Source organism: Poecilia latipinna, unplaced genomic scaffold (genome assembly GCF_001443285.1).
Source record: "Poecilia latipinna isolate Pla-1442-1.1 unplaced genomic scaffold, P_latipinna-1.0 Scaffold2190, whole genome shotgun sequence".
Lineage (NCBI taxonomy): Eukaryota > Metazoa > Chordata > Actinopteri > Cyprinodontiformes > Poeciliidae > Poecilia > Poecilia latipinna.
The window spans coordinates 14,799-32,047 of NW_015114806.1; the positions used below are offsets into that span (position 1 = coordinate 14,799).

Sequence of the window (17,249 nt, forward strand, 5' to 3'; positions counted from 1 at the left end):
AGAACATCTAATTTTCTCTTTTTCTTCATAGAAACTTAAAAGCAGTTGAACAAAAGAATGTTAAATAAAAAGAATGTTTGGACCCAGATTTTGGACGTAATATGATGATGATGATGGTACCTGCAGGGCGAAGGTGCCCAGGACCACGCTGCAGAAGATGGGGTTCTTGTACACGCCCTCGAACACGTTCCTCTCGCCGTGGATCTTCCTGGCGTTGATCTCATTGAAGAGCTGCATCATCACGAACACGTTGAAGACGATGGTGTAGTGTTCAGACGGCGGGGAGTGCAGCGGAGCGTTGCGGCCGCTGTCGATGTCGAATAACTTTTCCCCTGAGAAACGACCAGAAGCTGTAGCTACAACCTGCACGCTGTTAACATTAGCTAACATTGAGCTAAGCTCACCTGCAAACAGCAGAGTGAAGATGATGATGAGCTGGAATACAGCGTGGCCCAGAATGTTCTTCATCATGGTCCGGGAGATGAGGGGCTTGTCGCGGCCGTAGGGTTTGCGTAGCAGCAGCGACTCGGTGGGCGGCTCGGTGGCCAGGGCGAGGGACGCCAGCGTGTCCATGATGAGGTTGACCCACAGCATCTGCACGGCCTTCAGAGGGGAGTCCTGCAGAGTGGAGCACACGTTAGCCCTGAGGTCAACAATAACATGACTTTTAAAGCCGTCCTCTGGGTTTCCAGTTAAAACCACGTCTGTCACCATGGTAACCGAAGACAAAGTCTCACCATCTTGCTACTTTTAGGCTCAAATAAATTTTTTCACATGGCGCCGTTTCACATCTTTTCTCCAACACAAATAAATTCCCTTATTAGCGATTAGCATCTAAATCCTCTGTAGCTTCACTATCTGATTAAAGGAAATGCAAGTTGTGATGTGGCAAAAGGTAAAAGGTCATGATTTGATTAGTCCAGTCATAATAAGCAATAAACCAATTTATTGCATGATAACTTATAACAAACTTCCATTTGGATAATTTATTGTTTTTCTCTTTTCTGTCTTTCTACCAAAACTCTCCAGTCAGGTATTTTGGTCTCAACTAGTCTTTCTTTGAAGGATAATTTTGTTTTCAGACACTTCATCATTCATTTTATTTGTTGTTTTGTTTATTTATTTTGGATATTTAAAATGTCTTCCAGCTCCAGTGTAAAATGTTCATCAGAATTTAAAGTTTATTGATCTTTGCATTATTTTGCCATCACTATTAGGTAACTTGAAAATTATCTCAAAATAACAAAATTATCATAAATTGCAATAACTTCTGGGAAAGTTTGTCACAGACTAAATTTAGTTATTGTGCCAGGCCAAGATGATAAAATCAGGTTAAAACAACCTGATGTTTATCTTTAGAATAACAGTAGAAGAAGAGATATAATCATTTTATGAGTGTGACTCGCTGCATGTGGAGGCCATGTTGGTGCAGAGAGCGTGTGTGTTCACAGCGAGGCTGTCACTATCTGGTCGCATTATTTTACTTCGTTAACACCCCCCACCTCCAGATTGTTCAACACAGACCGATTCTAATGATGCGTGTCAACATGCCGGTGGCTCAACACGCACCAAGCGCCGCCGCCGCTGATGCTGCTGATGGGGGAAAATCCGAGCCTGCAGACCTGCTGAGTTCCTGTTTTATTTCAGGACCGCGGATGTGACGGGTTGCCATGGTTTCAGGCTGAATCCCGGCCTGGCTGATGCTGCCGGTGCTGCAGAGCGGTTAGTTATCACTGTGCCAGCTGTGAGCTTCTTAATTAACACACAGCCTCCAGATGTTCTGCTCTGCCGCGGTTCAGGAGTTCAGCTTCCTGGTCGCATCACTTCCTGACACCATGAAGACGACCAGAAACTATCATCTTCTTCAACGCTTCAGTCAGAGCCCTCTTCCAAGGAAATCACACGATTCAATCAATAAGCGACAAATTCACTAATGTGTTGCATAGCATCTGATTAGCTGGCTGGAATTACTGCTGCCAGACAGAAACGACATTCAAACATATTCTTATTAAATCATCTCAAACTAGAGTAGTTTAGGGTTTTTCATTATTGTTTAGTTTATTTACTTTGGATCAACATATTAGCTTTTTCTTCTTTTGCTCTTTCCTTTGGTTATTTTGTTTTTATTTCCTTTTAAATCCTGTAAAGCACTCTGTATAGACTTGTTGCAGAAAATGTGCTATATAAATAAAATTACCTTTAGTTTTATTTTGTTGAGTTTTTGTTTGTCTAATTCAGTTTTAGAGAGTTTGACAGTTTTTATTAGTTAAATACTGCTTAGTTGTAGTTTAGTTTTTTTTAGTTATAGCAGTAGTTTTAGTTTTTTCATACATAATTACATTTTTTATTTAATTTTTAGGAGCAGAATTCACCTAAAGATTGTGATTACGTAAACGTCAATTGGATAATGACCACTCAACAGAAAGTTTTGGTGTTGCCATTTTATGGATTTCGGTAAAAGCCGTAATTTGCCGACAGCTGACGCAAACTGTGTGGGGAAAAAAATCTATTTCACATCAGTTCGAAAAGCTAATAAATAGCTTCATAAACACAAAAAAGGCCATTACATGTAGAAATTCAGAATGCTTTAGTTTTATATATGCACAATGTAATCCCATTTAGTTGTAGTCTTTCCCCATTAATTACCGTTTTCATTTATTTCAGTTAATGAAAATGTTTTAGTGAACATTTTCATTAATGTTCACTAAAACATCAGTTTCAGGTTGATATACTCAGATATCAACCTGAAACTGATTTATGACTCTGGTTTGTACCAGTGGGTCAGAAACCTGCGGCCATCATATTTCGGCCTGGAGGGGGCGGAGGCGGACAGTTACCTGGGTGATGCAGGCGCCGGTGAAGGCCACGATCACGGCCACCACGTTGACAGTCAGCTGGAACTGCAGGAACTTGGAGATGCTGTCGTAGACATTCCTGCCCCACATAACGGCCTTCACGATGCTGGTGAAGTTATCGTCGGTCAGGATGATGTCGGAGGCTTCCTTAGCCACGTCGGTACCGGCGATGCCCTGCAGGTGACACGCAGGATGAGCTGCACATCTCTGCAGGATGCTAACAGAGCCCACAAATCGATGAAAACAGGAAGGAGCTTTAACGGAGACATCCTGACAGAGGACGGGTCAGCAGAGGTCTCCTTCTGATTGCTTGGACCCGTGATTTCATTCATTTGGTCTCAACTCAAAGCCACACAACCACAGATGAGGGTAGGAACGTAGATCGACAGTCCGTGGAACCCCATGCTGACCCCCACGGGGTTCCCACAGCTCAATGCCTTCTCTAAGTCCACAAAGCATATGTAGACTGGATGGGCGAACTTGGAGACTATTGTTGAAATTTTACCGCTGGTGCCTGTTGACGAATTTTAAACACATAGCTGGAGTCATAATGGCAGTCCTTTGCTGCCATCTGCTGGTCAGTGATATTATGAGTCCCTTCAGGATTTTTTATGAATACTGATTTTGTGGCACCTTTTCCAAAAAGATGCAAATCTTTTAGCTTTTATATTTGTCATAACATGATTAAAAAAAAAGTTTAAATTCTTGCACATAACTTTCCCTTTCCTTGTCTTTTCTTATCAGGTTATAATCCCTCCTTACCTGAGAAAACCCTGCATCATCATCACCATCACCATCATCATCATCATCATCATCCTCCTCACCGTCCTGCTGCTGGCCTCTGGTCTAATGTCTCCTCCCTGACTCTTTGCTCTTCTAGTGTGACAATAAAAAATAATTTTAAATATGTGATAAGAAACAGTGAGAACAGCTTCTGAAGAGAAATGAAAGCTGGTCAGGAGTATTCCTGGTATTAACTATGTTATAAGGTTATAAATAGGTAAGGTCAACATTATAATATTCATGTTAACTAGATTTATATTATATACTGGATTGGATCATCATTCAGCTAACATTATCTGAATGCAACAGCATTAATCAACTTCCAGGGTTTGTTTGGAAGAAAACTGAAAATTTTTGTTTCCTTTCTGCTCTGGCTAATTACTGAGACGCGCCGTGCAGCAAACTCTCCTCAGTTATCAGATCCACAGGTGTAACCGCCCTCAGCTTGTATACGCTTATGATGCGTTTAAAGACAGCTCAGAAAATCACCTTTCCACATCTTAACAACTGATTAAACACCTGGAACAGCTGAAAGAGGTCAGGGGTCATGTCCCATCCGTGCTCTGTGTTTGTTTAAACAGCAGAAGCAAATCCTGCAGCACTTTTTAAAACGGCTTAGCGTCATACCTGACTTCATCTTGTAGATTCGCCTTTCAGGAGACGTGAAACAGGAAGTTAAATCAGAAGGGGGCTGCAGGGATTGGTCAAAATTCAGCCGAGTTGCAGTGATTGGTCAGAAAAGAAGGAAATCCTGAAAATTATCTCATTGCTCAGATTTGTAGAAAAATTGCAATTCCGGGCAAAATTTGTGAATGATGAGTGGATTTGGATTAAAGGTTGTTTTAACTTTGGGTCAGAACATCACAGATCCAGTCTGGATGGACCAACAGCTCTGTGAAGCTTTAGGAGTTAATCTGGTGTGAATGTGGAAACTCCTCATGAATCCCAGGAATCTCTCATCTGATCTGAAGGAGGAGGAGGAACCCTGCAGGGAGGAGCCTCCATGAATCCAAGACGCCGTTCATTTTCCTTTTTAGTCACCGGAGCGGAGAAATTCCAGCTGGGATTGAGACGATGTGAAGCAAATGGTTACCATGGCAAAGCCGACATCGGCTTTCTTGAGGGCAGGGCCATCGTTGGTGCCATCTCCCGTCACAGCCACCACCTGTCGGGTTTCTGCCACCGTGCTGTCGATGATTCCTGACACAGAGGAGCAGAAGGTGAGGAGGAGCACCTGAGGAGGAGGAGGAAGAGGAGGAGCAGCTCACCTTTAACCAGGGTGTGTTTATCTGTCGGCGATGAACGTGCCAAAACCCGAAGTTTGGGCCAGACTTTGTCCAGACGCTCCTGTTCAACCTTAAAACCAGATTATGGATATAAATAACAATAATAATGATAATTTAATGGCATGTTGTAGTTTATTACGGAGGCCCCTAGGGGCCATGGGGACAAATGTTCTTTGCGTTACATCGCAATAAGTTTTGCGTTCCCTTACAATAAGTTTTGCGTTCCCTCTCAATATGCTTACTGCAGTACTTGCTGGTCTATTTTGTGTACAGTCACAAATGTCAATTTAAATTTTCAAATATATACACATATAAGGAGCCTCAGTGAAAACGTGTTTATTATTATTAACTCTTTGGTGTAAAAACTGGTTGAAAATCGATTTATTCACTGCATGTTTATATCTGATTGTATGTGGTTGAGATGAAAACGGCCCTTTAACCCAGACCAACAAAAGAGACACAATCAAAACTGTCAGATGACTGATTACCCACGATAATAACTCAGAAATAATCCAAATAGTTTGGTTGTATTTTTTCTTTCTTTCCTACTTATGGAAAGGTTCTGTTTATATCAATGGTTTTTGATGCATTTCTATCCTGAAGAAAAAGATATAAAACTTCAGGTATTTCACAACGAGATATTAACATGCATGGAAAAACCTCATGAAAACCTTATGTAATAGCAGAAAGTACGACGGCCACTGTAAGGAAGGCTTACAGTATTCAGTTATGCCAAATCAACTAATCAGTACATTATTGCGAGGTAATGCAAGAGAAACAAAAATTCCCCATGTCCCCTGTAGGGCTCCGTAGTTTATGAAGGTCCAGCTGCAGCACTGCAAAAACACAAAATCTTACCAAGTGTTTTTCTTAGTAATATCTTAGTTCACTTTAAATACAATGAAACTTACTTTTCAGCAAGATACAGGTTTTAAGTTAATTTAATATTGATTAAAAAAAGTTCTAGTTCCGTTGGCAGATTATTTCACTCATGACTAGACATTTTTCCCATGTTATAACATGTTTCACATCAGTGGAAATAAAACTTTTTTATTCACATTAAAGAATTACTGACCTACAACAAGCTCCTATTTCTTGCTGAAAAGTTACTTGTACATTAGTTTTTCTTATTTTAAGAATTTTAAGATATTTGCACTAGAAACAAGACAAAAATTATTTGGTGTTATTTTGTGTTTTTGCAGAGAGGTCAGGCTAATTACACTCCAAATGCTTCTTCAGCTTCAATCAGCAGCTTTCATAACTGAAGAAAATAAAAAAAAAACCCAATATAATTCTTTCACTTTTATTTAACTTATTTTGTCTGTAACAATTTATGTTTGATAAATCTTTAACAGCAGTAGAAATAATTATTGGTTTACTGGTTTATTTTCCAACTTCTGTGTGAGAATCTTCAACCATAAAACAGAAATATTTTATTATTAATAAAAATATCTGAGTCCACATAAAACGTTCAGATTTAGTTTGAGCAGCAATCATCAAGGATGAGAACTTTACAGAAAAGTTCAGGACGATAAACCCACCCCAAGTAATAAAATGAGTTTTTACAAACACATAAAGTTTTGTTTTAACAGACATTTAATCTTTTCAGTGATCTCTGAGTGTTATTACCTCTCCCTTGTCGTTCCTGATCTGCGTGTTGAACTCTTTGCCCTCCAGACAGAGGAACTCCTCTCCTGGCAGCAGGATGCCGCACTTGGTGGCGATGGCGCGGGCTGTATTGATGTTGTCCCCGGTTACCATGCGCACAGTGATTCCCGCCCGCTGGCACTTAGCGATAGCCGCGGGTACCTGGAGGGTTGGAGCAACATGCTGTTAGAGGAAGAGAAGCTTCGCCACCGTGATGCCAAAAGTAAAAGGGACACAGTGCTTTGCTACGAATTGTCAACACTGCGACAACTACATAAAAAGGTCAGGAAAAGGTTTTAATAAAAAAAGGGAGAGAGAAAAAGGTCAGTTACGCTAGCTTGACTTTGACAACCCTAGCATGTAAACGTGCTACAGAATTCTGCGTATTTAGCTTCAGTTAAAAAAAAAAACAAGGCGACCCGCACACCAACTCTCTAACAGATCATCAGTAGAGCAGGTGTTTAAATGAGCTAATCAGCCACCGCTGTGTTCAGACGATCGCCAGCCTGAAAACATAAAACTGTAACTGACTGAATGTTCTGTTCTTTGTGTGGGAAATGTTTGCATGGTTTTGGTGTTGAATCCTGATACGTTAGTGGTGTTGTTATTGGTCAGTTGCTATGGCAACAGGTCTGTGTAACATAGCAAAGCAGAGATCAGGAAAAACGAACACAAGAGACTTTGAGTTGTTCTTCACCGTTATTTCTGCGTTACTTTTCCCTTTGCTGTGGTGCACTGAACCAAATGAATAATTCCTTCATCTTCAGGCTTCATTTAGTTAACAGGACTGTTCTATGGCTGTGGACAACGTGAAAGAATCATATTTTTGCCCTCCAGCATTGTGCACATGTGAGAAATTTCCAGATGTAAACTGTAGCAAGCTAGCAAAGTAGCCTGCCATTTAGCTGTGTATTAAAGTGATTTTTAGCAACTACACAGCTGCAGACTCAACTGCCTCCAGAACAGAACAAAGATGTCCGGGTGCGAATAACTTTTGCTAGACAGAAAAATCTGCCTCATTACTTCAGAAGCAACTTCTGCTGCTTTTAAAAGAGAACCGAACCAGGGGAGTACCTCGGGTCTGACGGGGTCCTCGATGCCCACCACAGTGATGCAGGTCAGCTCGTTCAGGATGTCGTTCTCGTTGTCCCAGTTGGGTTCCCCGGCCTCGGCAGGGAAGTCCCGGTACGCCACGCAGATGGTCCGCAGCCCTTCGCATGCCATCGGCTCGATCACCTTCTTCACCATCTCGTCTCGGTCTTTGGTCTTGAATACACGGGGCTGACCCTTGGCGTCTAGGATCCGGGAGCATCTGGCGAGGAGCAGAGAGAGAACGTTCAGCCAGCATGCAGGTTTCTCCACCCAACTGGAGCGTTGAGTGAATCAGGTCTCAGCCCAACCTCTGCTAAGGGTTTTGTTTCTCTGACCAACAGGCGCCAAGGATTTTGCTTTCTGCTGAGTGGCCATCGCGCGTTTTATTTCTTTGCCAAAGAATCGAAAGGCTTGGTGGCGGTTAAGTGCTGTGTTGAAATAAAACACTAACAACATTTAGTTCTCCTCCCAGCCACCAGAGAGAGTTTACTTTGTCTGCCCAACTGGTGAGCGGAGCGTTTCGTTTCTCTGGGCAGAGAAATGAAACGCCGCCGCCGAGCGTTTTGTTTCTCTGTCCAACCGCTGCTGAGCATTTTGTTTTTTCCCTCAGCTGCTGTTGAACTTTTAGTTTCTCTGCTAAGTGGCAGCAGAGTGTTTCGTTTCTCTGCTGGTGCCAAGCTGCTGAGCATTTTGTTTCTACACCTGCCAGCCACTGAGCATTTCGTTTCTGAGTGTTTGCTTCTGCAATCTTCCATTTGTTGCATGCTTACTTCCTCAGGACGATCTCCGACGCTCCTTTGCTGTACATCCGGAAGCCTCCATCAGCGTTCCGCAGTACCGTGCTCATGGACTTGCGGGAGGAGTTGAACGTGTAAACCTTGTACATCTTTTCCTCTGGGATCTCATCTCTGATTGGCTGGTAGTCCCTCTTCAGGTCCAGCACCAGACCCAGCAGGGCGCACTCCGTCTTGTTGCCGACATGGCGCGGGAGGCCGCCTTCCTTCTCTGGAGGCTGAAACAATAAAACGTCAAACACCTGCTCTGCTCCGCGTCTGGTTGGCGTTCTAGAGATGGCGCCTCACCAGGATCTTGGTGGTGTAGGCGGAGTTGACAGAGATACTGTTGACCAGCGTGTCCAGCGTTCCCGGGTTGATGGCGTCGGGTTCCGGGACCGTCCTGTAGTGCGTGTCTCCGATGTACGCCTGCACCACGGTCATGCGGTTCATGGTCAGCGTGCCCGTCTTGTCTGAGCAGATGGCCGTGGCGTTGCCCATTGTCTCGCAGGCGTCCAGGTGGCGCACCAAGTTGTTGTCCTTCATCATCTTCTTGACAGAATAGGCCAGAGAGATGGTGACGGCGAGCGGCAGCCCCTCGGGAACCGCCACCACCAGAACTGTCACGCCGATGATGAAGAACTTGACGAAGTACTGGATGTAGATGGGCGTGCACTCGGCCATCCAGGTGTGGCCCTGGATGGCGAACGTGTGGATGACGAAGTAGAGAATGAGGATGATGACGGTGAGGGCGGACATGAACAGACCTGGGGGAGGAAACAGAACCAGAACATGTTATCAGTGCCGGTACCATCCCAGGTTCTTCTGAACATTCACATCTTTATCAGGTTTTTAAGAGGAATTAATTAAGACGTAATCGATGATAAGTGGATTCTCAAGTTTTCTGATCCATCATATTTATTTGATTACATTAATCAGTCCCTCCAAGATTTCACAATTCTTTAAATTTTTAAAGAATTTAGAGAATTCTTTAAATTTTTAAGGAATTTAAAGAATTCTTTACAAAATTTTTAAAGCAAAGTCACTGATTTTGCTGTGCTACTTAAGAAATATTTGCAATATTTCATCTTTATTAAAGCTCTCATCAAAAACCTATATATAAAAGAAATGAAGAAAAACAACAAGCAGACAAATTGAACACAACCGTTTTAAAGAACTAAAATCAGAGTTTCCTCCAGTGTTTTATAAGCCTGGCGGGCTGCAAGCTTTATTCCCCCCGCCCACCCGCCAGGCTTTCTTTTTACCTAAAGAATATTTATTTAAACATACATATATGCTGAATCATAATGTTCATTTTAGACATTTGTTTTAATTTATTTACTTTTAAATGTGACCAGAGATCCACTGGCTGGTTAGGATTTAACTGAAATACCAAAAATCAATATTTATTTTAAATGTATTTCAGTGTGTCTGCCTTTTTAAGCTGGTGTCTAAGTATTGCCTAGAGTGTCTTCCAAAAACATAATTATTGCGTCAAATTTTTACATTTCCTGTCAACTTTTAATATTTTTTAATATAGACACAGCTGGTGGGCCGCTCTGGCGCCCCCTAGCACCAGGCTAAGCAAGTGAAATACCTCAACTTTGTTATAACAGTTATAGTGATCGATAACTGTTATCGATCACTATAGTAGTTATAGTGATCGATGTGGTGTTATAAGTTATAGTAAAACTTATTAGATCAGGTTGAGGCAGAAGAACTACTGCCACCTGCAGGTGGGAGCATGAATCACTTAAACGTCACTTAAAAGTTTTTGACAATTTCTGATGAAAATTTGCAATAAACTCACAATTACACATTAGAGTGAAAGAATGCCGGGATCTGTTGATTTTGTATGAATTTCTGAACTGAATGAACTGATTGATATAGCTTAATGAATCTGATCAACACTACATGAGTTCAGACAGTTTGATCTTCTGCCGCTCATCCTGGCAGGTTCCTGTTGGGGCGACAACAGGAACAGAAATGATTTTAGTCTAGATGTGCCCTGTATGTTCAGAACTGAAGATAAAACTGAACATTAAATTGTCTGTTTCTGATTCTGAAGCTTCCTGGCGACCCGTCCGTCGTCCTGCGACCCAAATGTTTCAGTCATGTAACGGTGCATTAGGGTCAATTGAAATGAGACAGAAAACACCTTCAATTTCAGGATGAATCCTGTTCCCAATAGAGAATCCATCTAATAAAACTAAGTGCATTTTGACCCCCAAGCTCAGCAACCAATCAGCTTCTCCGCTGAGCCGTTAAAGGAACAGTCCCATATTCGTGACTGCTATAATAACCCCCCAAACACAGATAATGCTCTTGAGAAACATTCCCACTTGTAATGATTTCTTTAGGACACTACTCACATAAAGAAGTGTGATTTCTATTACTAAAGTGCATTTAGTCATATTTTCAAATTTATTAAAACACCTATATCGAAGAAACAGTGGAGAAAAATAGTACACTGCAAAAACACGCTATATTACCAAGTAGTTCTTGAACAAATTTTTTAGTAAACTTGAATTAAGACAAAACTAATTTAAAGGGAGCTTATCAGAAAGATATAAAAGCTATATTTATAAAATATAAAAGTAAATAATTCTTTACTATTGGTGAAAAAGAACTAATTCCTTTGGCAGATTATTTCACTTATAACACGGGGAAATTATCTTGTTATAAGTAAATTTATATGCCAATGGAACTATTACTTATTTACCAACATTAAGGAATTATTTACTTAACACAAACTCCTATGTCTTCCTGAAAAGATATTTGTAAATTAGTTTTGACTTATTTCAAGTGTACTAATATATTTGCACTAGAAATGAGACTAAAAATACGTGGTAAAATTTGGTGTTTTTGCAGTGTAAAATGACAAAACAGTTTTAGGTGATTTTGATTTTTTAAGTGTCATTATTCTATTGTGACAGTAATGAATCAAAATCTTATCATGATAATAAATTTATTGTGATAAATGCCCAGCCCCACTATGTGTGTGTGCGTGGGTGTGTGTGTGCGTGGGTGTGTGTGTGCGTGGGTGTGTGTGTGCGTGCACTCCTCACCAGCCTTGCCGATCTGGACCGCCAGCCGGGTCAGCTTGCCCTGCAGAACAGACTTCTCCTTCTTGGTCACGTTGACCTTCTTGACCTGCTTCACCTCCTCCTTCTCCTCCGACTCGGTGGCCTCCTCGCTCTTCAGCGGCTGGATCTCCAGCGCGATGCCGTCTTGGGTCTTGGCTGGTCGGGGGGCAGGGAGGGATTTCAGGGGAAAACACGGTGAATGACGGTGAAGATGAGATGAAAACAAAAATAGGTTTAATTCCATGAAGGAAAGCAGGAAAATAAATTGATGAGTTGAAATGAAAGAGAAAGGAGGAAAGGAGAGGAGGGAGCAGAGGAGAGAAGAGAACTTCAGTCCGGGCTGGAGGAACACGACGGAGACCCATCAACACGTCCTGCAGCGGCTCTGACCGTGGCTGCGCTGCAACAGGCTGCATTTCCATAAACAAACTTCAGATTTGCATCCTGCTGCATCAGCCGGGAGCCGCTCTGCAGCTGGACTCGATCATCTGTAACCGGGTCGCCGTGGGCAACCGTCTCCACACAACAGCTCTGTGTTGCAAATGCTTTCACAACACCAAACTTTCTCACTTTTGGTTTCTTTGAATCGGAGGTTCAGGGGGATTTTATGTGACAGATTAACAAAAAGCAGTGAAGTGGAAGTATAATACAAATTTGAAAAGTGCGGAGTGCATTCAGCCCCCTTCATTTTGATAAACTTCAAAACTGAAACTAAGATCAAAGGCTTTGGATGTGCAGAAGTGAGCAATGTAGACTGGAAGTTTTATCATAATATTTTGTTGTATTATTTTGATAAGGAAAGTAACAATAAGAAATATTTACTACTTTTTACTACATTTTTTCAGAGAACCGTACAGCTATGACCTTAAGATGCACAAAAGCACACAAAGACCGCTGCTGAAATGCGTATTTTTAGGACACCAGTCATGTGTCAAATGTATTGATATTTATTGATACTCTCATTAACAAGCACTGCAGAAATAAGTAACATTAACAATTCCAACAGGTTTGGGGGATTTTCAATATCACCAATAATAATTTATTCTGACAATAACAAATCTAATTTCTTATTATAGTAAAAATGTATTATGATAAATGAAAAACAACACGATAAAGCCCCAATATGAAGTCAAAACACAGGCACACCACACTTTTCAGATTTCTGCTGATCAAAACATGTCCACACTGAACTTTGTGTTGGTCTGTCACAGAAAACGCATCAAGTTCAGAGGTGTGAAAACTTTCCGGGTCACCTGGGGGTTTGTTTACTAAACCTCTCTGGGTCACAGCTGACCTCTGACCTCCAGCTGAAGCACTGCTCTGACCTGCCTGACGCTGACACCTTCAGGAAAGCTTAATAATGTGGGACATTTTAAGGTTTTATCAGAGTAAAGACGATTATTGGTTCATATCTGATCAGTTCTTGTGTTTCATGAAGAACAAAAAAATAATCAAAACAATGAAAACAAAAACAGCTGAAACCGTTAATGAAGACCTGCCTGGTTGGACATCAGAGGAGAATCCCAACCTGCAGCAGGAGCTTGATAATTAATCCCACACATCATCATCATCATCATCATCATCATCACAGCACAGGACATGTAACATTCCAGATGTGGGAATGAGTCGTGTGTCAAACCAGGAAGCCGTGGAGCTTTATGCACATGGTCCACTCTGACAACAAGCCACAACACTGGACTAACAGGACGGACCCACGGACCCACGACAGAACCAGAAACAGGCGCAGCAAGGCACCATGGGAAAACGCACGGCGGTCAGAGGAGGAGGCGTGTCTGACGGGGGGGAAGCGACTCCACAAACCAGATGAACTCAAAGGATCACCCCGAACAAAATGGAGGAACGACAGCGATGCAGAACAGAGAAGGAGGAAGAGGAATAAGAGGAGGAGGAGGAAGAAGAGAAGGGGAAAGAGGAAGAGTGAATGAGTGAGGACACGCCCACCTGGAAGTGGGGATGAGAGCAGAACCAATGTAAAGAGGTCCAGCAACACTGGAAGGGTGCAACTCCCACAAACAGGTCCACTTCAGACCAGAACCAGTTCAGAGAGGAACCAGGTCAGACCGGACCGGAGCTGTTCCCGTGCTGCTGGGATCAGTGAACCCAGAACTCCTCAGAACCCGTTGCCAGGATAACAGTGGGATCAGAGCTGATGATGCGTGAGTTCCTGCGGCATATCTGCAGCAGATGCTGCGACGGCAGGAGGCCGGCAGCAGGGCGGCGCCGCAGAGGAAGCCGGACATGTGTTGGATTGCATGGAAGATGGAGGACAGTTGGCGCATTCTGGACGACGACCCGATGACATCATCACTGCATGCTGTCAGACAGGAATAGGAGCGCGGAGCCTCAACCCAGACCTGATCAATTTATCGTTTCAGAATTATTTTTTATTGTTTCGTTTGATCTAAAGTGGTTCAGATCATAGAGAGCTAAACGTTTCCATGTCGACGATATGCAGATTCATCTCTCTGTGGAACCAGTCCCAGGTCCACTAGACTCCACTGTTACTGGTTCTGCTGCTGGTCCATAAATGGTTTGGAGCTGAAACACTTTGAGTTCCTGGTCTGTAGGAACCATGCAGAGTGATCTGCTGACTGCGCTCTGGAGCCAGAACCAAACAGGGTGAGGCAGCGTTTAGTTTCTCTGCCTGAAGGCCTGAGATGTTCAGAACCTGCTGATTCCTATAAATCAGAACTGAAAGCGTGTTTTAATGTAGAATCAGACTGATAAATGGTTTGTTGGACCTGATCAAACACTGAAACTGGACACCGTGACTAGCGCCGCGTTTTAACATTTGTTTTTAATGTGTCGGGTCACTTTAAGGCAAAGCTGCAAGATTTTAGTTATTCTGCTAAAATCCAGCCTCTTGCTTTACGCTTCGCTTCGTCCAGCAGGTCTGGATCGGCTGACTGCTGCCGGAGGCGTGGCCTCTGGCGAAGTAAAAAACAACTGGATCTGATTTTACCCAAGCTAACGTTGGGCCAGTGTTAGGTCAACCAGGAAGGAAGCTATGCTAATGAAGCTTAGTGAAAACTGCTGGAGCAGGGCCACAACATTTTACCCAGAAATAAATATGTTAGACATTCATCTTTATCTGCCTTTCATTTAATTTTAGTTTAACCCAGGAACCAAACACCAACCCTGAGCATTAAAGGTTCTGGTAACTCTAAGTTCATCATCTTAACAGGAAGGGTCACAGAAGCTGCTCCTCCATGTCTCTGATCATTTTACATGAAACCAGTAAAAGTAACAACATCAAAATGATTGGCTGATGAGAGGTTACTTTTATTTGTATCCAACAGTTTCCTGATGAAACCTGTCACTGACTAAAGCTGCAGTAACTTTTATAACAAATATATTTTTTTACATATTTGTTGAAACGGTTTCCATGTTGTGACAGTATGGTATAAGACAGATAATCTATGAAAAAGTCAAGCTCCTCTGGCTTCTTCTGGTGCTAACTAGGAACAACTAGTCAGAGCCTGTCAATCACAATCTTGTGGGGCGCTGCTCATCCTTCATCCCACGCCTCCCTTTGTTCTCTGCTACTATACAGCTTTTCCCCATCAGAAGATCCTATTATGAGTGCTAATATTAGTTAGCATAGCCACCAATGATGGCGGATAAGCAGATTTCCGCTAACAGTGATTTGTTTCTCCACCATTAGCACATTTAGCAGTGAGTACATGAGATTGATTGGCAGCGCTAAGCTCTTTCTTCTGGCTGTGATTGGCTGTTTTTGGTCAATAGTAGCTCAGGAAGGAAGTGGAGGAGGTCAATGTTTTCACAGATCATCTGACTCATAAACTAAAGCGACATGGAGACAGTTTTAACAAATATGTAAAAAACATGTTTTTATAAAAGTTGCATCTGCAGCTTTCAGTTCCTGATACTGATCCGGTCCGTTCTTTAGTCCCACTGCTGAACGGAGGGTCAGCGGTCATAACCAACTTTACCATTATTATTATTCTGATGATGAAGATGAATCTTAAACCTCTTGTTTCATCAGGACTTTGTTATGTTTTGACATTAATCACATGAGGGAGAGCAGCTGGAGGAGGGTCCCCTCCATGCTGAGCAGATGCTGTATCACCTGCTGGTGGCGGCTGATTGATTAACTATTATCATTTTTGTTTATGACAGAAATCGCACTGATCTGCACCAACCCAGGTGATCCGGTCCGAACCGTCGGCCCACTACAGAAAACATTACTGATTCTCTATCACACAGGTTTCCCTGCTGCCTCCTTAAGAATCAAGCTTTTAGTACATTCCCACCACTGTGGTGGTTACCACGGCAACAGTGGCCATTACAGGTGAGAGTTGCACCCTTGGACAGGTAAAGCGAAGCAAGAGATCGTCCCCTCTAGACAGCAGAGAGACAAATGGGTTGAAGACTCCCGTCCTGCTGCTGGGAGGGAGGAGCAGTGAGGATGAGGAGGAGTGTGGAGGGACAGGTGGATGAATGGAGGGGGGAGGGGAGGGAGAGAAGTGGATGGATGGAGGGGTTACCTTTGTTGCGATTTTCGGGGGGTCCTTGTTTTTTACCTGTTCGGACAGAGAGAGAGGGCGGAGTGCTGATAAGATGGCTCAAAGGAAAGATCAAATCAAGCTGAGGGAGAACAAAATTCAAACTGATCAAACCCACAGGTGTGTGTGTGTGTGTGTGTGTGTGTGTGTGTGTGTGTGTGTGAGTGTGCTGTGGGCGGAAATGGACGCATCAGAGGAGAGAGACGCCGACATCCAGCAGTACAACAACTGGCGTTGGAGTTGGTTCTGGTTCCAGGTCAGAGCTACTTGATATCAGAACCCTCTGTTCTGTTTCGCCAGGTTTCTGCAACCTGACGGCCATTTTTATCCATACTTCTGCTAAATAAAACTCATTTACAGCCGCAAATGTTGCATCAATTTTTGAAAAACAAATTCACCATGAGGAATTTGTCGTAATTTTATAATTAGGAGAATTTTAAAACTATTTTTAGGTATAAAGATAAAGAAAATTAATATTTTCTAATTTATATTTTAGAAAAAATATGCTATACACGCACAGTTTCCAACCTTATGACAACAAAACTAGTTCTAATAGATATTAGAACTAGTTTTAATAGTTCTAATAATAAAACTAGTTTAATATTCAGTAGAATGATTCAGAAGAATCATTCTGCAGTGGAATTGTACTGCAATTATTCCATGAAAAAACAGAGAAACCATCAAGACCTGCATTGGCTACTATATTTTAAAACATCTGTGGTTTATGTATTGTTAGCCAAAGTTAAGAGCTAATGGGAAAGGTCCAAAGAATCTTTTGTGCGTCAGGTTTCAGACCCCTGTACTAATGTAAGAACTGAGCAGATAAAAGGCTGATCAGAAGAGTCAGAGTGAGATCGCTGGTGTCATGAAGGAGCTGAGGGGTGTTTTTATTGCGAAGGGAGGTTCAGTCTCAGGGTGTTTCTAAGAAATGAGAGGATGTGACCCAACATGAATGAACCTGTGACTGGTGCAGCTAGACGATGCATGTTATTATTTATACGCGCACAACACTGCAGAGCAAAAAGACGACTCATTAATTTGCCATCATAGAGGCGCTGCCGCGGTAGAACAATTTACAAAATGAAACCTGGAGACTTAGGTATTATTAATTCAGTGCAGAAAAGGGAATATAACTCAGAAAAATTCTTGAACTCAAAACCACTCATATTCTCCTTTTTTC

The 17,249-nt window shown here is 42.4% G+C and overlaps 1 protein-coding gene across 4 annotated transcripts in view; it reads right to left on the reverse strand.

The window, feature by feature from the left end:
- Positions 1-17,249, reverse strand: part of LOC106936664 (plasma membrane calcium-transporting ATPase 1-like) — a 67,018-nt gene that overhangs the window by 9,729 nt on the left and 40,040 nt on the right. For 2 of the 4 annotated variants that reach the window (XM_015017798.1, XM_015017797.1), the window contains exons 7-17: positions 16,052-16,087; positions 11,505-11,678; positions 8,746-9,203; positions 8,434-8,675; positions 7,646-7,883; positions 6,554-6,733; positions 4,907-4,994; positions 4,732-4,838; positions 2,838-3,029; positions 405-618; positions 121-332 (exon numbers count right to left, since the gene is read on the reverse strand). In XM_015017798.1, coding sequence (XP_014873284.1) covers positions 121-332; positions 405-618; positions 2,838-3,029; positions 4,732-4,838; positions 4,907-4,994; positions 6,554-6,733; positions 7,646-7,883; positions 8,434-8,675; positions 8,746-9,203; positions 11,505-11,678; positions 16,052-16,087 — 2,141 coding nt within the window. The remainder of the gene's footprint in view (positions 1-120; positions 333-404; positions 619-2,837; positions 3,030-4,731; positions 4,839-4,906; positions 4,995-6,553; positions 6,734-7,645; positions 7,884-8,433; positions 8,676-8,745; positions 9,204-11,504; positions 11,679-16,051; positions 16,088-17,249) is intronic. The other 2 variants (XM_015017800.1, XM_015017799.1) reach the window with 1 other exon arrangement.